The sequence below is a fragment of the Callospermophilus lateralis genome, chromosome 5, assembly GCF_048772815.1.
Source record: "Callospermophilus lateralis isolate mCalLat2 chromosome 5, mCalLat2.hap1, whole genome shotgun sequence".
Lineage (NCBI taxonomy): Eukaryota > Metazoa > Chordata > Mammalia > Rodentia > Sciuridae > Callospermophilus > Callospermophilus lateralis.
The window spans coordinates 147,414,746-147,438,853 of NC_135309.1; the positions used below are offsets into that span (position 1 = coordinate 147,414,746).

At 45.0% G+C, this 24,108-nt stretch overlaps 1 protein-coding gene across 3 annotated transcripts; it reads right to left on the reverse strand.

Annotated features, from left to right (window-relative positions):
- Window positions 1-1,323: 1,323 nt before the first annotated feature.
- Gdnf (glial cell derived neurotrophic factor) lies at window positions 1,324-24,001 on the reverse strand. Of its 3 annotated transcripts, none has more exons than XM_076856200.2 (3): window positions 23,947-24,001; window positions 19,391-19,489; window positions 1,324-1,808 (listed from the first exon to the last, which is right to left on the reverse strand). In XM_076856200.2, the coding sequence occupies exons 2-3, from the start codon at window positions 19,461-19,463 to the stop codon at window positions 1,324-1,326; spliced, it is 558 nt and encodes a 185-aa protein (XP_076712315.1). In that variant the 5' UTR covers window positions 19,464-19,489; window positions 23,947-24,001. The 3 variants fall into 3 exon arrangements, with proteins under 3 accessions (XP_076712315.1, XP_076712313.1, XP_076712314.1); XM_076856198.2 differs by lacking the exon at window positions 23,947-24,001 and adding an exon at window positions 21,004-21,037 and having other exon boundaries at window positions 19,313-19,489; XM_076856199.2 differs by lacking the exon at window positions 23,947-24,001 and having other exon boundaries at window positions 19,313-19,478.
- Window positions 24,002-24,108: the final 107 nt, after the last annotated feature.

Here is a 24,108-nt window from a genome sequence, read left to right on the forward strand (position 1 = left end):
GGGCAGGAGACAACTGCCCACGGCCTCTGCACACGCTCCTGGAAAGGAGGCCGGCTAGAGATGCTCCTTCTGAGATCCGAAAGAATCCATAAATTAAAACAGGGAAAAATGCCGACATCTGGAGAAACTAAAAGAGGGATTTTTCTTAAAAAGGTAAAGTAAGTGATTTTTGCCTAGCCAAGAAAAAAAAAAAATTATTACTTTGAAAAGCATGGACCCTTGTTCCCAATTGAAATTTCCTTTTGTCACCCCTCTTTGCATTTTGCGAGCACATATACTTTGGCACCTTTGAAAAGAAACTTTAATAAATAAGGGAGAAAAAATAGAGAGAAACTCATTAGTGAACTGTAATAAATAACAATAACTTAAATCTCAATAAATATCTTCTCTATATTTCTGTATCTGAAACAGATGCATTGCATCGAGTAGCTTCTCTGGTCACTGGTGACCACGCATAAACGGAGCTGGGTATGTAACATCCGTCTCTCTGTAAACCGACAGGCCCCGGGGTGGGGGTGGGGGGGGTCTCCCTGTCCTGGGGCAGCTGGGGGCCTTGCCCGCTTGCTCTGCTACAAGAATGCTGCCGAAAACCACAGCTTGCTTCCTGTTTCCAAGGACATAAAGGAAATACCTTCAGGTTTGCTTTTAATCTCGAGGACAGCTCTTTTGGTTCCTAGCCAACTTCTTCCCACCCTGCACACCGTGTTCAGAATCAATCACCAGCTGTTCCCCCAGACGCTGGTTGGAGTAAACCTCAGGCCTCAGCTTTCCAATTCAAAGATTATGATCTTTTGTGTCTCTGCTTTTTTTTTTTTTTTTTTTTCCTCCCCACTCTCCAGGGTATGACTCCATGGAGTGACAGAAAAAATAAACCTTTCTTACTTTCAGCAGTAAAACGTAATGACAAGGAGTGACACCAGGATTATCATTTCCCTGGTGTCTTCAGACATGTGAAAACAAACCACAGGAGATACACTGGTTTGGTTCTTCGAGTGCATCCGCAACTGCCACCATGATGGGTGATGGTGGACTGTATCAGATGACGCGATGACAACAGCCAACCAGGGACACCAGCCCTGAGCATCTGGAGAACCCAGACGGCTGTCTTCTCTCTCCTATCCAGTTTTCTGTAGCTGGACCTCTCTCTACCAGGCTCCCACGATGGATGGCTGCCTTCCTCCTCCTCCTCCTTCTCCACTTCCACCTCCGCCTCCTTTTCCTTGGTCCTCATCTTCCGCTCTGGGCAAACATTTCCTGGGAACCTTGGTCCCTTTCTTTGCACTGTAGCAGGAATGCAATACACAGCAGTCTCTGGAGCCGGAGTCAGATACATCCACACCTTTTAGCGGAATGCTTTCTTAAAATATGGTAAACCAGGTTATCGTCTAAAAATGACAGGTCGTCATCGAAGGCGATGGGTCTGCAACACGCCTGCCCTACCTTGTCACTCGCGAGCCTTCTATTTCTGGATAAGTTTTTGAGTATTTTGTCATACATTGTCTCAGCTGCATCGCACGAACCACTGCAGTACCGAAAAATCAGTTCCTCCTTGGTTTCATAGCCCAGACCCAAGTCAGTGACGTTTAAATGTATGGCAGTTAAGACGCAACCCCGATTTTTGCCCCTCTGGCCTCTCCGACCTTTGCCTCTGGAATTCTCGGGGTTGGCGGCTGCAGCCTGTCGGTTCCGCTCTCGTCTAGGAAGCACTGCCATTTGTTTATCTGGTGACCTTTTCAGTCTTTTAATGGTGGCTTGAATAAAATCCATGACATCATCAAACTGCTCAGGATAGTCCTCTGGCATATTGGCTGTTCAACAATAAAACAGAAAATGTCACATAAGACAACCATGATCATCACAGGCCACCATAAAGTTAAATGGTTGAATCGAATGTCATTTCCAACCCCTTTGGGACTTGTGTAGAGGTTTTAGAGATATCTTTGTCCAAATCTTGTACCTGTCAATTTTATTTTTTCAATTCATGGTAACCTTTCAAACTAAGGAGCCAAAATAAGTTGGCTTTTTGATAAGAAGAGATCAGAGGAATTCTGACGTCCACGATCCATGGACCAAACTTTGAGAAACACTGACTTTGATGATAACAAGTTATAGCTTCCAACTCTGTTACTTGGATGTGGAATACTGAGTGCTCGTCCCTGACCCTCCATTTATGAGTGGGACAAGAGCCATTCTGACAGAACACAGAACTGGGACTCAATTCTATTTTAGAACTTCCTTTAAAAAAAGATTAAAGAATAGAAAAAACAACTTATATTTTACTAACAAAGGGATTGGTCTGCTCTTCCTTTGGATGGCATGACTTTCATTAAAAAAAATAAAAAAGTACAATGATGTAAATTCATCACAGCAATAAAGGAGACCAGAGGCTGTTTGGGGATGGGCACAGCCCCATTCCCAGGGATGAGGCCACATCTCTGCTGCAGGCTGTCCCAGGGCTCTCACCTTCTGGCTGCAAGGAGGACAATAGCTATGCCCTTTAGGGTGATCCCATGGGGAAGGTGAGAGGGCACTAAGATGTCTGGAACCTCTGGTGAAAGTCTGAATTTGCAAACTCTTGTTATCTGAATATTTCAGTATTTGTTTTGGCCAACTGAATAAAAGAAAAGTAAGCACTGGAGCAATGTAATGCATTCTAAAATAAAAGCAAATCAAACTCCTATTCATTAGGTACAAGGCCTTTTATGGTCTCTATATCCCATTTTCAGGCAACTTGTAATGTTTAGGGTTATAAGTGGCTTAGTAAAATACACCTCAAGAAAGGTGTTAGTAAGAGAGGTGTTTTTTTTCCCCCAAGATTATGTTAAAACACAGAAAGATTACATTGTGCCTTTCCTACTTCAAATTATTCTATCATAAGCCTAAGCCATCTTCTGGTGGAATGAAATGGCTCAGAATGACATACTTAGGCAATCTTGAACATTTATAAAGACCAAATATAAGAACTGTTCTGAGTATTGTGTGTGACCCCCAGTATGGAACTGGGGTATTTCTGCACATAATGCCTATTAAAGTTTGAGGTCACTACAGATGAGCTGGATCCATAACTCAGCCATTTAAAATTAAAAGTGAGACCGCATGAGCTCAAAAGAATAAATAAATGAAATAAAACTAATCTATTTAATTATTAAAGCAGCAGGTATCCTACTGTGTAAAATAAAATCTAGCTAAGGTGCCTTAGCCATATATATGTGTGTGTGGTTAAGGCACCTTAGCAAGATACACATATTTGATACATAGTAATGAAAAGATTAGGCATTGGAATCTGTGAAGATGTTGTTGCTTGATATCTGAAACTTAGCAGATGCAAAGAGGGCACAAAACTGTTTCCACCCTGGCTGAAGCCATAGTGGCTTCTGAACTCTTGTCTCCCATCCATCCTACCCATATCCTTCTTTCTATCTATTTTGCACCCAGGGGAATACTCTAAAAAGGTTCATTCAGATCATCTCCTACCTCCTTTCAGAACTCTCCACACTCCCTATTTCTCCTGGAGTAAAAGCCCAAGTCCTCACTGGCTTAAAAGCTTACCTGACCTGGCCACCTCCTCTGCCCCCAGCCTTTGCTATCTCTGGCCTCATTTCAACTTTTCTGCTTACCCCCTTCCCTCTGGCTGCCTTGGTTCCCTGGATGAGCTTCCAGCACGGGGCTTTTCAATCTTGGCACTGCTGACATTTTGGACTGGATCACTCTGTGTCACGGGAGGCTGTCCTCTGCCTTGTAGGATGTCAAGGTGCATCCCTGGCCTCTACTCGGGAGACTCCAGGAGTCTCCCAACCCCTACCCCATCCTGCTCACGACAAACTAAAACGTCTCTAAATGTGGTCAAATGTTCTCCCGGGTTCTAAATCATCCGGACTGAGAACCACAGCTCAACACAAATGGGGACTTAGGTCTTCTGCAGGCTGTTTCCTCTCCACCTGGGCCACTAGGACTACTTGTTCCTCTACGCTACACCCAAGTCTCCTTCATGCTTTTGCTCAAATGTTATGACTCAACAAGTCCCACCCTGAATTCCTGGCTTAAAAGCAGTCCCTCTGGAACCCCTAGTCCCTGTGCCCTGTCCCCCTTCAGCCCCACCATAATAATCCTTGTGTTCCAACACATTATCCAACTGAGGGTCTCGGGTGTGCTATTCATTGTCTTCTCTGATAGCAGGCCAACTCCAAGAGGCAGGACTTGTGTCTGGCTTCTTTACCGATGGATCACAAACAAGGGCTCGCAACACGATCTGGTCCCCAGAGGCCCTGATAACTGTTTGTTTAATGAATCAATCACTTTGTCGGGGTAGGGGGAAGAGTTCTTAGTTTTTCAAAGGGACTTCCACTGAGTACTGTATCTTTATGAAACGAAAGGCTCCAAAATAAATAGCCCATATCACTTGGGAAACCTGGGATGTCCTGCATGGCACAGGTGTCTCCCATCCAAGAGTGAAGGACCATTTACAAACCCATCTTCCTCACCCACCCCCTGCAACCCTAAAGTTCAGCTGCACATGCCCACCTAATGGGGCTTCACAAGGACTCCTGGGAATCCTTTCTCAAGGGGCCTGCCAGAGTAGGGGAGCATTCCCAATTCCTCATTTCCTAACTGGTCTTCCTTTAGGAAGTTTTCTTAAAAACAGCAACAATATAAAAACAACAAAAAAAATCCTTAAACTTGATTTAAAAAAAAACTATCTTTAAAAATAAGCTGCTTATGTTATTTGTGGTTTATTTCAATAATAAGCTATAAAAGAGAAAATAAATGTGTGCCTGTATGTATTTGTAAAAATAAATATTTGCTTGTGATAGTAAAAAAAATGCTTGTATGGAAAATTAAACTTCTAAAAGGAATATATTTGAGGTGATCAATTAAAATACAAAGGAGTCTTTAAATTGAAAAAAAAAAAGATTATGTTTTACAAAGAACTCACACCATGAGGTCCAGCTCTAGTCAAGAATTCCTGAATAGATCATTAACTTAGGAACCTGGGAATATTGAGCGCTATGATCGATTAACAATCAACTGAAGATTAATCAGAAATGAGGATAAAATATTACTAAAATTTCAACTTAAGCTAATGGCAAAACATTCAAGTAATAAAATTTCAAGTTACCTTGGTTTAAGACTCAAACATTGATGTTATATAATTTTATATGGTTAGTTATAAAAATGTTCTAATATTTTCAATGTTCTTAAAAATTTTTCCAGACACTGTAATTGCCTGGCTTTGTTTATGAGTTAAAATACAGAATGCCAAGTTAAATTTGAATTTCAGGTAAATAGTGAATATAATTTTAATAGAAGTAGTTCAAATATCATGTGGGACATATACTGCAATATTTGGAATATATTTACACTATATGAGAAAGTTCAGTGCCCTTTTGCGTATTTTAAATTCCACTTGGCTTCCCCATGTGTAGAATGTGAATGCACAAACTTCTTAGGATTGTAGATGGTGTGATAAGAGATCACTAACCCTGAGTTAAAAGCCTTTCAAGGGGTGGAGAGTATAAACCAAAATAAATTTGTTCAAAGCCATACCATATACAACACCAAGAGTGAACCTCATGTAAACTATGGATTGTCACGTCAACATAGGCTCATGGACTGTAGCACAAGTATTGCTCAGGTGTGGATCATCATCACAGGGGAGGCTGTGCCTGTGTGGGGGCAGGAGGTGTATGGGAAATCTCTGTACTTTCCTCTCAAGTTTCAATAAACTTCAAACTGCTCTAAAAAGTAAAGTTAAAAAAAAAAAAATGGGGGTGGTGGTGGATGTGCTTCCTGTCACCTGGAGGCATGAGGATAAATGTTCTACTTGTTAAACTGAAGGTTGTAGCTACTGAGAACTCCTCCCTTTGATGAGAAATCTCCCGCCTAACCTTGTTGCTAATGTAGAGACATTATTTAAGTTCCAAGTAAGGCTTATGGAGTTGAAGGAGTTTTTGCCCCCTGCATATTCTTGAAAAATAGAACAAAATTATTTATCCAGAAAATTTTACATCAATACGAATTCTGAAAACCAGGAATGGGCGACATTGTATTTTCCAAACCACAAAGCAAACAGTCCTGTCTCCTAAAGTCCTAATTTCAGGCCTTTTGATGCCATTGAATTCATTCAAAGGGAGAACCTCAATTTGTCAATGCTGGGCACTTGAGGACATTAGGTGGCATATACCTCTGGAGAGGGTGCTGGGCAGTCCTCACTGAGCCTGTTCTTAAGAATTCCACAGAAGCCTTTAGCCCAGCCCAGGCAAGTAACTCCCCACGATGAACCGAAAAGCCCACAGTTGCCTCAATCTTCCAGGAATTCACTGAACTGAGGGGGAAAATAAGGGTTTGAGGTTTGGATCCGTTTCCTAAGTTAGAGTTTAAGGCCTATCACTTTCTTCTTCATCCAACAAAGGGTGTGGCAGAGTGTCAATTTCACAAACAGCTCTCACTAGGATTAACTTTGTTCATAAAATACTTGCAAACCACAAGAGAAGAGCATCCTTAAAACAAACAGGTGGATCAAATGTTTGCTCATTTCCCAGACACACCTGGAGGACAGGTCTTGGAAAACATGTCCATCTCAAAGCTGAAGTTTTTGAAAAATCGAAACGCTTAAATGAACTTAAGTCATCCTTCAGATTGTAACCAAATATTTTGGCATTATTCTATTCGAAATATTTTAACTTTGATGTGTCCTTTATATAAACAGTGCTATTCAAACAAATGAAACCCAACTGGGACACCACTCTGGGAATAAACCTCATTGCAGAGACTTTGCCTTTCTTCATTAGGGGAAAATAAAGTAGTAATGTCACATTAGGAACAAAGGACTTCGGAATAGTGATTGTTTTGTAAAGTCAACTGAGATTTTATAGAAACAGTGGTGAGGGCTCCAAGTACTTCCTACAAGATCTAAACCAAAAATGACATAATTCAAAACGTTATCTCGATTAAGCTGGCATTGGTGGACAAAGGATTCTCCTAAAATGTCAGATTGCTCTTAACAGCAGTTTAGGTTAACCATACTTTAATGAGAAGATCATTTTTACACTTATGGCTGGGCTGTCCTTCTTATCCTGGCTAGGCTGAGAATCCAGGCTGGCCTTCAGCCTTGGTGCACAGCCTGTGGGTCTGAGAGAGAAGCAGCACAAGGTTGTCCACAAAGCATGAGGATGTGCCTCCTCATCAGCATGGAGTGGACTCTGAGGATGGAGGGGAAAGCCTCTGAGGCTGTGAGGAGTCCAGGAAAGAGGGGGGACCTGATCCAGGTCTCATAGTGCCTCTACCCAAGTGGGAGGAGGTATGGGAGATCTTCCAGGCTAGGTTTGATATCGGCCAAGTCAGTTTTGGCTGGATGCAGGATGCTGGCGAAGGCACGGATGTCTCGTCCTCTGAGGAGAGGACCTCCTCTCTACCCCACTATAGAGCGTCTGGCTTCTGCATCCAGAAAGGGCCGACAGGCTGAGGTTTAGCCAGGCCACACAGGTGACAGGTATGTCTAGAGTAAGTGCCTGGATGCCCTCACTCAGGGCAGAGCCCAGTTCTGGGATGGGACTGTACTTTGGGTAAGAGGCCACAGAATGATGTATCTGGGGCTGTCCAAGTGCCGGAGGGTCCATTCCGACATGCAGAGCCTCCCAAGACAGGAGGAAGATGGAAACTTCCTGGGGGTGGGAGATATTCTGATATTCTTTGCCTACCTGTATTACAGGTAAAGTACAAATTGCCATGTAGGCCAAGTATCTGAAAAATAGGATCCCTTTCTCAATCTACACACACGTACACACACACACACACACACACACACACACGTACACATACATACAGATGTTTACACAAAGACACATGCACATTCATTTATATTTATAGGAAAAGAAAAGATCAGCCAAGGATTTATATAACTTCTCAAGCATGACTATTTCTCTTTGTAGAAATCGATCTTTATCTTTTGATAAAATACAAAAATTTTCTTTCACTGATTTTCAAATATTATTATAAGAATGGCATGGTTGGGTATTACTTTTAAAAGTACACTACAAGACTTCATCAATATCTGAAATAATTAATAGCTTTCATGAAGCACTTAAAAAATATTATTGATAGAAAGGGAGAGTGCAGCTACACAGCCCTAAGTCTAAACCTACAAACAGCTTGGAAAGACTGAGGGAGGAGTAAACTTTATCTTTTTACAGAATGGAAGCTGAGGCTCAGAGAAAAACAATACTTGCCCAGGGGCACGTGGCTACCGAATGGGGACGAGCTCAAGCTACTTTTAGTGCCCCAGAAGGCCTTTTGTTTTTAAGTAAGAATTCTACTGTTGTGTAGCTTTTTGAGACCTGTGGCGAAGGGTCAGTTACTTTGAGACAAGTACAAGATATTTTGATTTCACCTCACCTATTTACCCAACTCAGAACAGGAAGTGAGAAATACAAGTTTGGTTGAAAAATTCAGTATGAACTTAGGTACCTTCGGTAGATCCCAAAGGTGGTTTGCCATGGGCCACAGAATATAGCTAATAGTCTCCGAAAAAGGAAAAAGCCGTGCCATTCAGGGGCATCTCTCCCACATCCTGGTTCCTGCATGTCACTCTAAGGCTCATCTGGCCATTTCCCAGTCAAAACCGGAACACCAGCAGCCAGCAGCAGGGCAGATTCAGACAGACAGGAAGCTCCTCGTGCTCAGTCTGGCACCAAATAAGGAGGCTCTTGCTGCAGAGTTTGGAGAAGATAGAACCCCCGGATTCCAGGCCTGGGTCAGTCCCTGACCAGCCGTGACCTTAGACTAGTCACTTAACCCTTCTGAGGTCAACTTGACCTCCTCTGGGGCCTTTCCTTGCTCTGAACCCCTAAGATGTGGGCAGTCCAAACTCTGGCTGCAAAGCAACGTTAGACATTGGTTTCTAGCCACCTTTGGCAGGGAGCAACATTCCGCTCTAGCCACCACCATCAAGGGTCCCATGAAGCCCCCACAGGAGATATTTTAGGGATCTAGCATACTAACCTGTTCAGTTTACTTGTAGGCTCAATCGGCTATATTTGAAATAATCATTGCAAATCCTTTCTCAAATCATAAAATCATGTCCCATCCTATTAATTTGTGTAGAAAGGACCCCAAACTTGCATCTGAAAATACCCAGATTACAGTATGAATAATTCTTTAATTTTTTTTTAAAATTGTAGATGGACATGATACCTTTCTTTTTTTTATTTATTTTTATGTGGTGCTGAGGATCAGACCTAGTGCTAGGCAACTGCTCTACTACTGAGCCACAACCCCAGCCCCATGAATAATTCTTAAACCTCAGTTTCCATCTTCAGAAGCAGAGTTGGATCCAATATCCTCTCAGAGGACATGATTGCACTCACATGCCACAATTCCTTCAGTCTCCATCATCCAAAGTCAAACACTAACCTCACCCTTTTCTTAAAATCTCACTTCTACTCATTTTTGGTTTTGCTGCTAAAACTGTGTTTAGTTTACTCCCAAATCACAACTACTAGGCAAGAATCGCCTACTGCAATGATATAACATAGAGGGTAAGAGCCCACAGCTTGTCCTAGGAGGCCATCTATGGGCTGCCAACCTTATTCTTATATGACCTTCAGGGACCTCTGAAATGTGCAGCATGAATCCATGAGAATGTTCCAATTCCCTGAAAAAAACTTGCAAAGTTTTGTTGTCTATTACTATTAAAAAGTGATGATTTTATCACATAGTTGAACTACTTAAACAAAAAAAAAGGCCTCTACGTCACTAGGCCTTGAATGCTAATGCATCTCACATCATGCATGACCACCACAATTAATCTGCTGTTAGATAGACCGTCCTGGCCATAGGCAACTCTTGGGTTAACTCAAGAGGGGTCCACAGCATCTATTTTCCTAAAACAGTCACAATTCAGGCAATTTACAAAGTCACTGTGACCTTTTCCAGAGCCACCAGTACATTCTCTTCATGACCAGTGGTTTGTTGACAGTAAGGCATGACATCGGTTTATTTGAAAACTATTTGAGTTGTAAAAACACCAGTGTTTTGTTGTTTTAAAAAAGCATTTCTGGATTCTCTCAAGGCAGAAGGAAAAGAAGAACTAGAATGCAAACCACTTCAGCTTATAGAAAAATGGAACCAGGGTAACATTTTTAAAAGTCACTTTGCCCACCAAAATTTCCATTTTTATCTACCATCTCCACCAACTTTAATCAACATGGCACACACTTACTATTATACTATACTTTAAACTGTGGCCTATAACCCAACTAAGTGAACTTGCAAGAAATGGTACAGGAAATTACTTCATGAATATAAATAGTAAAAAAAACCAAAAAAAACCTCACTTAACAGTAATTTCATTATTCATATCCCAATTGTTCTGATTTCTGTGTATGTGGCCCATACTTTTATTATAGTTATACTAATGATTTTACAGTAATACAGAATGGCTCCGGGGTGGGGGGGTGGGAAATGCCCATTCTCCTACTTTTAAATCAGGAAAACACCCTGTAGGGTGTCCATTTGTAAGCTAATCCATGAACACCTGGTGTGAGCTAAAAGCACTCCACAGCCAGCCATAAACACCCCACAGTAACAAGCCCGCACCAGGAGCTCTGCTACTGCCCTAATAAAAAACTTAACAGGGAAGGGCGAGAAATTACCCAGTAAAATTAAATGCACAAAAGCCACCGTGATAAATAATCCCTTGTGGTGTTATCGGAGGCGGGTGAATGTGTGTGTGGCAGGGGACTCCAAGGAACCTGATGGAAAATGTGCTTTTCCTGTCACACACAGCACTGCCCCCAGCTTGAAAGGCCACAGGATACCCTTCAAGTCTATACTCGGTTTCCCTTTGCCATTCCCAGGGCACAATAAGATCAGGGGATAAAAAGAAGGCTGAGGGCCTTTGGGACTTGGACAAGATAACAGGAAAAGTAAGAGGATGAAAAACATGTTCTCTATCATTTGAATATGTTTGATAGAGGGGCTTTCTATCCCAAGCAAATGAATTTACTAGAATCTCAAAGACTTCACGCAATCAGATACGGTTATCATTCTGAGACAACTACCTTTGCAACACCCCACCCCACCCCCCCGCCTGCTTTTTCTCCTTGCTGACTTTTTGATGCCATCAAAAGAGTCACATTGGAATGTTCTGAGCTGGCAGGAAGTGACTTTGTGGGGGTAGTGAAAAGTGAGTACAGGATTCAGCCTGCTCTGGTTCAGTGTGGTTAAACTGCTTTATCTGGAAGCCTCAATCTCTCTATCTCAAAACAGGAACAGTCACACCTGTACCTTAGGTCAAGATCAATATAAGAAAAACTGAGCTCAGTGCCATGGAAAGCATGCAACAAATGTTGAGTACGCCCCAGGGAGATCACAGTGTGATCATTGTTTGGCACAAAGAGCAACCATAGCTGGACAAAGCAAGATTCTCCTAAAGGGGATCCAGACCTGGGTCTCTTTTTAGCCTAGCATATTCTATAGTGGAGAGACTCTCTATCCAGGACCTGAATTCCCTGGCATGGTGGTCTGTGGGCAGAAGGATCAGGCCAGTCTTGGGACTGCCTTTTCTGGGTCCCTAGAAATGTTTGAGAATAAAGTACATAAGCATCAACAGATTCAACCGATTCCCATGACTGATATTTTTCTGACTTCAAACTGAGGTACTGCGCGACCCTCTGGGCATATGTGAAGTCTTCTTGCAATGCCTGTGGGTAGTTTTAAGGGAACCAGTGTCTATGTCCTCAACTTCTACATGTGCTTTCCTTGAACTGAGCCCAAAAATGCTCCTGATGCTGGCTCTCTGTCCCTGCATCCCCTTATCCAGTTCTCCTTGTGCCTTGCTGCAGGAGGCTGGTTCTCACCATGGAAATCTCACTTTCCTCTGGGCTCCTGAATGTGGGATGAACACCCTCTGTGCTGTACAAAGACACTCAGGCATATAGGCTCCTTGGGGAGCCAGCAACATCAGGCACCTTCTGATGTGAGGCCACAGCATTGTGAACATAGCATCCCAGTGATATTCCTAAATCTAATCATGTAGAAATAATTAGATGAATCCTAGTTAAAGGACTGTCCAGGAAACAGCTGACAAGAAAGCCTACATTTTTAAAAAATATCAATGTCGTGGGAAGAAAAAGGCTTGAGAATAATTTAAGATTAAAGAAGAACAAAGAGGCAGGCAATCAAATGCAATTTAAGATCCTGGGTTTAAAAAAAATAAATAGAGAACACTATTGTCACAATTAGAGAGATCTGAATGTGCACTATTAGATAAATGTTATATTGGTGTTAAATTTCCTGAGACTGATAACTGAATTGTGCTTAGGTAAGACATTGTCCTTATTCTGAGGAGATACATGCTGAAGTACTGAATGTTATGATGTTTGCAATGAATTCTCAAGTGATTCCAAAAAAAAAAAAAAAAGGCAAATACTACATAGAGGTCAATCTTAGTGAAGGGTGTGTGATGTTCATTATTCTAGGGACACTTACTAGCAGACAGGCCAGAAGAATAAACCAAGAAATACTGAAGCAGCTGGCTCTGTCTTCATCCTGGCTTGGCACGCCTGGCAAGGCAGGGTGTTATATCTGCTTGTTGGTCTGTCCACCTATTCATCTTACAATTAGGAAGTTGAGCCTGCTATGACGCGTGTGCAATAACAGGTGTACTTGAATTGAAAATGAAGTCAGATATTTTCTGATCAAAAAGCCAATTTATTTGGGTTCCTTAGTTTGAGAATTTGCTATGAATTGAAGAAGGGAAATTGGTAGGTGGATAGTGTGGACAAAAAGATATTTAAAGCCTATACACAATCCCTGAGGGGGTTGGGAATGATATTTACACAACTATGTAAACTTCTGATGAAAAAATTTTAGATTTCAACTTAAAGCTGTGCAGTAGATTTTAATATCTTTAGTGTCAGGTTTGCAGTAAAAAGGTTTGAAGACCATGATTTTAAAGCCATGGCTTTCCACCTCAGTTGTCTTATTAAAGTCACACAAGAGTGGGTTTTGCCTCTATCGAGTTGGCTACGGTAACTATGCTCTCATGGTGACACATACCGTTTATGCAAACTGAATCCTGTCTCCACCAGGCAATCGCTCTGGCGCTTGTGTGGTCACGTATGATCTCCACATTAATGTCCCCTGCCCCTGGGCAGAATGGGAGTGATCTGAGAACCAGTATTTACCCAAGGCCTCTCAAGGGATGTCTGTCTGCCTGTCAGCCACTTGAGACTTTGCTTCGTCATGGAGAGTCAGGGAGCCTTCTTAATTGCAAAATCATCAGTATTACAGGAATTCTTAAAGAAATCCAAATTACTTTTCTTAACGCCTCCTGATCTGGGCTTTGAAGTAGCTATTAATCATACAGGTCTAGGCCTACTCTGGTTCCAGTGGAGATGGAAAAAGGGACCTAAAGGAAATTTAATATTCTTTCTTCTCCTTTGTACTAGCGTGATCAATTTTTTTTCGGGAAATCTGTGTTTTAGAGTTAGTGAATATATTTTCAGCAAGTCAAATGTCTGTGTTTTCTTAATCTATGAATCTGGATGCACAGTCTGTTTTAATCCAAAATATACTGCCTTTGGGACTAGACATCTGAGGCTTGAACTCTGGCTTCACCTCTTACTAGATTTGTGACCTTGGACAACTCTTTAGACCTCACTTTTTACCTGTGAAATGGAGATAATTTTGTTAAGTCGAGCTCAAACTTACTCGATTTAGGATGAGATATAAACCTATTTGTTCAAAACCGATTTAACCATGTGGATATTTAAGAGGTGCTGTGGCACTAACATAATGAGTTTTTACTTGCAGCTATTCACTTACTTGAGGGTTGATTCAATTGTGCCTATGCCTAGAAGCTTTTGAAAAAGAAAACAATACTGAAAAACAAAAAATAGACCTATGCTATAGACCCCACTTATGAGCCTGTGCGATACACTTAATATTTACTGCAAGACATCTCTGCTCAGAGGTTCTTTCTCCACTGCCAGAGAAAGAGAGCAAACCCTTTCTTTTCCTGGATTTTACAGCACCATATAATCACCTGTCAAGATACCTAACAGTTCCCACGACTTTTCAGTACCTCTCCCAGTATCTGGACACTGGTCTGTCTTTGTAGCTGACACCTACACCTTCCCCATATCATGGTCACAAATTTCCCCATTCTGCTCCTTAGTCTGGAATGTCCCCTTGACCTTTCCCGTCTCAATATCCATCTTTCAAGTACCTGTTCAAATTTTCCCTGCTTTTGATTTCAAATTTTCATGCATTCTTTCTTGCTTTTGATTTCAAATCCCAGTGATCTCATTCCTAGGAATTCTTGATTTCGACTCTCGTAAACCCCTCAGGATAGACACATCTGTCTGACTGACAGTGTCCACCCATCTGCCTATCTATAGTTTACAACTCAATCACGAGCTATTCGAGTTCACCATGTTGCCTTTTTGATGCTGCCCAGCACCCAGCACATGAAAGGTATTAATAATTGCTTCTTGATTGGGCTCAAGTGATTAATTAAAGAATAAGTATTTTCATCAAGTGAAGGCGGTGGGGGCTAAATTAAAATAAGAGCAAAAGAATATTAGGAGGGAAAAAGATCAGATACCTTTCATTTTTGTCAACTAAAGCAGACTCATTGGAGCATCTTGCTTAGGCTGCTGGGCTAGCATAATGTCCCAAGACTGGCCAATTCAAAATGAGCCTTCAGTGCATTTCTCTAAATAGCAATGATTTGAAAATAGGTCTCCAAACTGGGGCCAGAGGGAGGTGCTGGTCTCAGATCTCAATAAGAGATCAGTGCCTCCTAAGAGTCTGGTGTGCAGTTTCTTTCTAGCGACCCTTTCCAAGCGGCAGAGCCCCTATCCAGCTTATGTAATTAGTAGAGCATTTGTTCCCCCACACAGTCCCAAAGCAATGGGAAGCAACGATGAGTGGTGTTTATGTATTCAGAATTCTGCATCTTATAACATTGAATATGAAAGATTAAGACATATCCAGCACCAGAAGCTTCCTCAGCTATGTGGTGGGCTGATCATTTACTAGAAGTTCTTCCTCTTCCTTGGTTTAGGAAACATTTTAAATTCCATGTCCAGTTGGGATCAATTAAAACTGAAATGCTGCTGGGTGTGGTGGCACACACCTGTAATCCCAGCAGCTCGGGAGGCTGAGGCAGGAGGATTGTGGGTTCAAAGCCAATCTCAGCAAAAGCAAAGTGCTAAGAAACTCAGTGAGACCCTGTCTTTAAATAAAATACAAAATAGGGCTGGGGATGTGGCTCAGTGGCTGAGGGCCCCTGTGTTCAATCCCTTGTATCAAAAAAGCAAAAACCAAAAATCTGAAATGTTCCCTTTCAATATAGGTAGCCTCCAACTCACAGCCTTCCTATCACTTACATAGGAGGCTCCTACCCTGCCTGGCCCTCAGACAGGAGGGTCTCTCTCACATGAGCACAGGAGTCTGGTGGGAAGTAGGTGCGCTCTGCAACTGGGAAAGCGATGGAGCTGTGAAACCTGGGAAGGGCCAAGGACATATGACCCAGGGGCAGAATCTCAGGAAAGGCTGACCTGTCTATGTGCTGGCCAACCAACCCACAAACCAACCAACTAAGAGACCTAAAGTAGTCCCCAAATAGTCTGTACTACGTTGGACTGTGTGGAATTTCATCTTTTACAGTGATGTCCTAGCAGAAGTGGCAACAGAAGGAGTTCATCAGGTACCTGGGGAGGGGCCACTGGAAGCAGGAGTGTGGCAAACAACAACTATGATATGGAGCACAAGCTTTCCAAAGCAATAGCTCATTTAACACCCAGGCAAGTTTAATATTAGCCCAACTTTACAGATGAAGAGATCGAGGTTTAAGAGATGTTAAGTCTGGTTAAGTAGCAAGGCTGGGATCCAAACTTCAGTCTGAGTTGAATGTGCCAACTTGTGTTCCTTCTTCGAACCCTCTGTGAGCTCCTGTAGTTTATGGGAGATGTCACCCAGGACAGAGACTTCAACTGGTGACCTTGTGAATTACAGCTCACTTGCATCATGGTTTACAAGCCTGAGAACTTGACAGCTTGACTTAAAAGACTGTTTCTATAGGAGATTTCATGACCTGCTATGAAATTGGTGGTATACAATTCCATTGTGTTACAAGGAATTACCAGTAATTAGAATTTAACAAAGCAATGCTCAATGTCTCTTCTGGCTGGCTTCCAGTTGCATAAAAAAGTAAGCTCACTCAACCAGCCCAAACTTTCTTTATGTTTGTTTCATGTGACCCACACATTTACATTTACTGGAAAGTGTGTTCCACAAGGGCAGGGACTTGTGTCTAGGTGTACCAAAGTACCCCCATCACCTAGAGAGTACTTGGCACACACAGGCACACAGGAACTATTTGCTAAATGAATACGTGTGTTTAGATTGCAAAGTGTTAAAACCACATGTACTTTAAGCTTTCAGTTGTAAAACAGATCTAGAATTGAGATATGTAATAAAACACAATGAAATAATGTTAAGAAACTCAGGATTCAGTCATCTAAAACCTTCCTTTCATAAAGTGCATCTCAAAGGTTTGGGGGAAACTCTGACCCTAGCTTCAGCAGTCCTGCCTCATGCCATCATGGACCTCTGGCACCGTGGCCAAGTTGCTTTACCGTTTTAGGTCTCAGAACCAGAAACAGCTCCAATACTTTTACATGCTATGACATTTGTGAGTGTAGCCTTATAGATTCCTCACTCCCTTTGGTGATGATACTGGCAGAAAGGAAAACAAATAAACAAGGTAGCTAAAGAGAAAAGTCCTGGATCCCCAAAAGGCAAATCACAAGTCCTTGAGTTTATACAAGTTAGAAGTTGCTACAGGAGGCATCCATGGACCATTTACTTGGGCAAGCAAGTTAGTCAGTTATGAATTCTATTTGGTTAGTTTATACTATGAGAAAACAGAATTCTGGATGTTTCATTTGCATTGGAACCAACAGAACACATGCAATCTCAAGGGTAGATATAGTCACACTTGCCCTTTGAAAAGTGCACAATGACTGTTAAAGTGACGAAAGTTTTTTTGCTCAATCACTAAGTTTTGAACATCTGAAGAGAAATAGAGGAATCAGAATTTATTGTGCTATTTTCAAATGAAATGCAATGACTTAATGTTTTTTTTTAATTTTTATTTATTTTTATTTTTTAAATCTTTAACCAGTTGCACCAAGTAAAGTGCAGGATATAAATGTCAGCACAGTGACAAGGGCATGTTACACTGGTTGGGTGTTCAGTCTGCATACTATCATTATTTTGCCTTACCTGCACTGATGGCTTGCTACTGAACTGAACCAATACCTCGAAAAAAGTCAATTTGGCTTAGAATACAGTTCAGTTTCTCTTTGGGAAAATTTCTCTGTCAAGCTTCCGGTAGGATCTAGTGGGTTTTTCCATACAGAAAACAGAAATGGGTATGTTCTGCTGGTTTGAATATAAACATAGAGGTCAGAATCTTGTCCATTGATGATTTAGCATTGGTTTGGGAAACAGGAAGTAATCCTCAGTCACATGTCATGCTTTCCTGCTATACTGACTAAACCCTGTCTGTGCATTAGACCCACCTGGGGAACATCAAAAAGTCCAGATGCCTGTCATTAATTAAGTCAATTAAGTCAGAATCTCTTGAGGTGAGGTCTAGCATAGTCTTTAGTTCCCATGTGATTGACATCTTATCAGCCTCTTGCCAAAGGACTATTAGGACAGGAGCATGGAGACTAAGGGGCAAATCTCATAGCTACTGGCATTTTGGAGTGGAAAGCCTTCCCTCTATTGTACAGTGGTAAACTCTTCATCAGATGCCAAAGTAATTAACTTGTTCAAAATCATGGAGTCAGTTGAAAGCACAGCCAGAACCAGGAGCCAGAAGTTAATACGCTAGGTAGGGTTGGGGATGTAGTTTTGTGGTAAAGCACTTGCTTACACTGTGTGAGGCCCTGGGTTTGATCTGCAGCTCTCATTGTCTCCTGCTCTGAAGACAATGGCAGGAAGGGCATTTTAAATTTACTTTTTATTGGAGACACTACATTTGTGATTGAAATGAAAGCATTGGGAGATAAGTTTATGCATATAACTGACAGAAACACAAAATAGGTACTTGAATTTCAAGGAATCAGCCACTTCCTCTAATCCTAAATCACTTCTGGAAGTCCTAATTTGACTTTTAAAAAATGTATTTTTGTTAGTCTTTCTTGGAACTTGTGCAAGAAGATGCTTTTGTGGCTGTAATTAGGCATAAAAAAAAAAAAAAAGCATGTCACATGAGAGTTTTTTCCTAGCCCAAGGCCACCAGTTGTGAGGGTATGACCACAGTATGTTTCAAGTACAAAACAACTAGAGTGATAATTCTGAGGGGCAAGAGGAGTAGCTATTGTGACCTCCTGGCTACATACACTCACTATTGCTTTATTTTGGAGTTGTGTTAAAATTTCCATTGCCAACCTTGCTATCTACACACATCCCCAACAATGTCTGTAGCTTGTAATCTAGCATACCTCATTTTATGCAACAGATAAATTGCTGAAGAGTGGAATGTAAATGATATCAAGTCACAGTTGACACGTGCTAATTGACTTGCCTCGAGAAAGTTAATTTTTGAGAGGTAAATCGTTGACTTTCTAGTAAGACCGACCTGTTTTCTTCTTATAGAACTAGCACTGCATATGTGGTGTGAACTCCAGTTTCTCCCCCTAGTTCCAGCCTGCACTATTTACCTTTGTCTTTTTAGAACGGGAACTTTTCTGAACAGATTTTGACACTACCCAGATGCTTGCTCTGTAAATCGAGTCTCCTCTGTATTTTCTCTGTCTCTGGCTTGGTCTTGTGAAAACCTGAACTCTCCTTTGCAGGCGCAGTTTAGGATGAAAGTTCAACAGATTTCAAATTAAGGACAGCCAGGCACAGATAAAAAGGCTATGGAATGGGAAAAAAAAAAATCAATGGGAGTGTGTATTCATAATAGGGGAGGAGAGGAGAGGAAAAGAGAGGAGACAATTTGCATGCGTTCCATGGTGGTGGGGGGGCGGTGGTGGACAAATATTCATCTGTTCATCAGAATGATGAAGATACAACACTGGGTACCCTCTGTGCTGAGCAAACCATCATGGTGTAATTTACGGGCAAGGAGTCTTTGGGCAGCAGCAGACAGCTATGCACCCCATCAGGCTTTGCTCACGGGTCAAGAGTCACATAGCCTTTGTGGTTGGCTTGGGGTGCGTGCGTGCGGCAGGAAGGGGTGTCAGGGGGTCGGCTAGCGGCCCCCCCGCGGGGAGGGAACGGTTCTTACAGTCACTGCTCAGCGCGAAGGGCGCGCGGCGGCGGCCGAGGGAGCGGTCTTCGGCGGGCGCCTCGGGAGGCCTCTTACCGGCGGGCAGCGGGAAGGCGGACGCGGTGTGGAGCAGCACCAGGCAGACAGCCACGACATCCCATAACTTCATCTTAGAGTCCCGTCCGGCAGCTGCACCTGTGCGGGTGGGCGGGCGGCCGGGAGAGAACCACAGAATGCAAGTTAGGCTAGGGCGCCAAGGGCCCGCGCTACTCGGGCGCGGCATCCCCGCCTGTCCCTGCGCCCCGCTCCAAACTTGTCACCGCCCTCCTCGGGCACCGCTGAACGCTTGCGTTTCCCTGGGCGTCCCGGGCCCTCACTACAAGTGCCGCGCTGGGTCCCTCTCCCAGATGTGTCCCGGGTGCAGCTTGCGCTCCGGGTCCAGGACACAGCTCTCCTCCGCCATCGGGTTTCAGGGGTCAGATTTTCCGAGCAGGGCCGCTGTCCCCGCCCGTAAACCTCCAAACAGAGAGACGGGATTTCCGGCCTGTGCTATCTGCGGGCGCGGATAGGTGCCCCCCGCCCCCATTCTCTGAGGGCAATTAAGTAACTCCCACGCTGCGTCCTTGGCCTCAGTCTTCGAGCCCTTTCCTCCAGGCCTGGCAGCTCTCACTGGAAGCCAGCCCTCAAACTAAGCAAGCAACAACCCTTTCCCTTTGGGAATAAAATCAAACGCCCCCCCCCATCTGCCCCCACGGCGGGGCGGGGTGGGGGGCTTGTGACCATCCTCTAAGGTAACTGGGAGCTGGCTGGATGCAAGCGCTCACCCCGCCCGCCGCCTACGCTCAATCTTCCTACCTAAATAAATGTTTTGTCGTAGGAACAAGTTAGTAGGCACTAACTTTTGGCCTGTATGAAAATATCTGGGTTAAATTACCTAACTTCCAAAGAATCAACTAAACTTAAAATACCCGTTCCTCCTTTTTAGGTTATGAACATTAAATAACACGTGAAAAGGTTCTGCGGGGCACAAAGTGAGCGCTCAATAAACGTTTTAGAGGAATTTGCCTTAAATCCTCCGTAGTATAAGCGAAAACTGCTTATTTTATTATTGCAGCTTTTCGAGATTCTGGCCAGAATCTCTACCCATCGGAGAGGGGTCGCTAGCTCTCTGGGCCACGCGACAGCACCAGAAGGCCCAGAATATGAGATCGAATGGGGGTGGGCGTCAGTTCCTAGCGAATAAACTCCTTTTGACTCTTCAGGCCTCATACTCCCAGAAAGGAGGTCCACAGGGTCCGGGGTGAGTGAGAAAAACGCATTGTAAACTCGGGGCTGAGCCCCAACCAAAGAGAAGTACGGAGAGACGAGTCAACTCAGTGTAAGGTGTTACCCTTCCCTTCCTAATCCCGGTGTTCTCTCCAGGGGACCACTGAGTGCAGAGAATTCTTCCACTATGAGGTTCCTGCAGTAGATCATTCCCTTAACCTGCATTCCTCAATAAAACGAATTCTTCGGAAAACTTCCTTGAATTTTTTTTTAATGGGAGAGACATCTTACAGGTGAATGCAAAAAACTTCATCATCCTTCCTTTCTATTAGTGCGCCCGCCCCTTCCAGGACACCCCCGCTCCCGAACCCGCCCGCGTCCCCATCTCTACCGAGAACTCCAGCCCCCCGGCCCCGGGAGAAGAGTTTAATTCCGGCCGCCACCTCCCACCGCTGCGGAGATGAAGGCATTTTCCATCCTTTGAGCGTCAGTTCTCCATGCAGCTGTTGAGCTCCAGGAGAGAGAGAGTGTATGCGCGCGCGCGGGGCGGGGGGGGGGGGTACTAAAAACTCAGACTTGCAGCACTTCTTGTTGTGTGGGCTGGCTGGCAAGCCCGGTAAAAGCCCAGGCCCAGGAAAACTACCAGGCCGTGCAAAATGAGCTCAGAGAGGCGCTTTGGGAGACCTCCCAACCTCTTGATGTCAGCCCTGCCAGCTCCCGGGTGCGTGAGAAATGGCTGGCGGTCGAGAGGTGCAGGGAGGCGCGGGCTAATGCGCCATCCCAAATTGCGGTGCCCACCAGCAGGAAGCCGCAGAGGCACCAGATTTCCGTTCCGCACTAAGAGGGTTTTCCTCCCCCCCACCCCCTTGGCTGGCGGAGGGCTTTTTAAATTGGATGTGGAGATACTCTATTAGAAGTGTGGCGAAGATAGCAAAAGAAACAGTGGAATATTCTCCGCCTCGCTGGAGGAGGCTCCCAGTTCCCGCCCTAGGGCGGGTGCCGCCAGCGCCCCTCCTCTCTCGGGACCTGGTGTATTTTTCCCTCCGAGCGCCGCGGGGGCCGGTTACAGTCGGAGCCCATATTTGCTGGGCGGCTGAATTGGGGCGGGGAGGTCTGGGGAATCCGCGCACAGGGCGGGACGTTCTTCTCAGAGTCCCTTTGGGCCCCACCCAGCGGCACCTCTGGTCTCTTTGTCACTCTTCCAAAACATCTACATCTGCCACATGTGTTTCCTCCGCAATCATCGGCCTTTGCCGTGCGTGAGAACAGCTTAACTCTGCCACGTGTGGGAACCAGGCTGCCTCCTGACCTCCACGCCGAGGTCGGCTCGGCCAGGTGACACACCACACTGTCCTGTGATTAGCAGGCTCGACCAACTCTGGGTCCTGGACTGATGCACCCCAGTGGGGCAAAAAGGGCGCGCCAGGGCCGCCGGCACTGTGTGAGTTCCCTGGACTGGGACTTTGAGGAAGCCCAGGAATGCTGAAGGAGGGTCTGTGGAAGTGGCCGCTAGTCGATTCTGAGTTCCCGGCACCAGGGGGCACCAGAAACCGCCCGAGTCCCGTAGTGCCCACGCGGCCGGGAGGCTGCGTTGTCATTTTAAGTAAAAAAATCCGAGAACCACCACTCCCTCTACAAACCTCCCCAAACCGAATTAGCCCGGGAACCTGGGGATGTCCTTACTGGCATCCCTGCTTCACCGTCTCCTACCCCTCCATTCTCGCTCCCTAGTTTCGGTCTTCCCACTTCAACTCAGGTGGTTTCTTGGCAACCTGCTTTTAGACAACCCCTTCGCCTCGTCACCGAGACAGCTTTGCAGCGGGTGAGCGCTCCCGCCGCCAGTGCCCCCGCACTTTCTTGTGCTGGCAGGCTGGGAGGTTTGTTTGGGCTTTGCCTTCAAGATCCAGGTCTCAGGAAAAGAAAAAGGAGGCGGTGGGGCGGGAAAGGGGGTTCGCTACAAACTCGGCGGTTTTCTTTTGGGGGTTAGAGGCAGAAATTACTGAAAGCAATAGCTTTTCTTCATTGTGTCTAGTATCCTAAACCCATGGAGGACTTCTTCTCCTCTTAACACCCGCCCCCCCCATAACTGCCTGGCCCAAGACAAGGGAAGGAAAAATAATGTGGGACTCTTTCAGCCAGCAAGCTGGGTGAGGATTCCGAGAGCACTCGAATCTCTTGCAGGAGTCGGGTAAAGGACGCGGTGGGCTTCCTGCACTTGTCTAAAAGACGACACCTCCCCCGCCAAAACCAAGGCGCAGTGAAACCGTGAGGGCTTGCTCTGGGCAGGAAAGAAACCCAGCGGATCCCACTTTGTGAGCTTTGTGGGAGGTAGTCCGCGCGCGTGGGGTGAAATTGCATCTTTTCCTTGAAACACTTAAGTATTCAAAATGCGGGGGAAGAGTCTATCGCACTCGAACATATCTACAGCAGGGGCTGGGAGAGGGTGTTTGCCCCCGCCAAGGAGCACAAACGTGGCGAGCTCCGGGCTGGACAGCCCTCCCGGGGCGCGCGCAAAGGCTCTGCAGGCAGATTCTGCCGCGGGCGGAAATCAGCGAGGCGCCAGGAGCCTGGAGGGAACCGGTGAAAGTCCATTCCAGCCCGGGTGAAGTGGAGGGTGTTATCGGGAAGGAGGCACAGAGCACAGGAGGAAAAAAAGGTCATTAAAGTAATCACCTCCGTGGCCTAGTGGAGACCTTGAGGAGCCCCAGGGTCTGCTCGAGATAGAGCCCTGAAGCCGGGAATGTCCAAGGAGCCGCTCTCCTAACCTCAGCCAAGTGAGGGCATTAGGAAAGTGCAAGCAAATGGGCCCTGAAAAAGGCGAGGAATGTAGCTTTGGGAGACCTCCCCTCAGGAGGTGAACCCTCTATTTTTACGTTCGCGGGACCTTTGCAGCAGTCTTTCCCGAGCCCTGAGCTTTCTCTAGGAACAGACCAACACAAGCTCAATAGTAAGTTACATTCCGGGCAATAGTAGTATCTCTGCAGCTGCACTTCTGGAAAAGACATTTTGGCGACGGCGGGTTCGAAGATGACCCAAGCCCGGTTTGGTTCCGTGACATGTCAGAGGAGCACCCTGGCAAGTTGGGAGGTTTACTTCCCCTTCCCTTCCAGGCATTTCGGGGTCCAGGGGCATCAGGGGCTCCATAGATCTTTGCCCACGTGGAAAAGGCATCCTGCCCCTCCGCAAGGCCAGCCTCTCTACCATTTAACTTCTCTCTTCTCGGTCCACCCAGAGCCTCGCCTCCCTCTAGTCTACTTTCCACTCTCACTGCACGCTCTGGGGTCCAAACGCGCCCTTTTGTCCTAGACACTCTGCATCCAGCGGTGTCCGCTGGCGACGCAGACGGCATTCACCCTTTCCACCCAGACTTCCCCCACCCAACTTACCTCGGATCCGGTCTCCGCAGACCCCCAGGTGGACATTAACTCCAGGTGGCCCGAGTCCCAGCCAGGACACCCATCCGGGCCGAGGGCAGGAGCGCGAAGCCCCGCCCAACAGGTCTGGGGCAAGAGTTCGAAATCCTGGGGTTGCGCGGGGCAGCGAGGGAA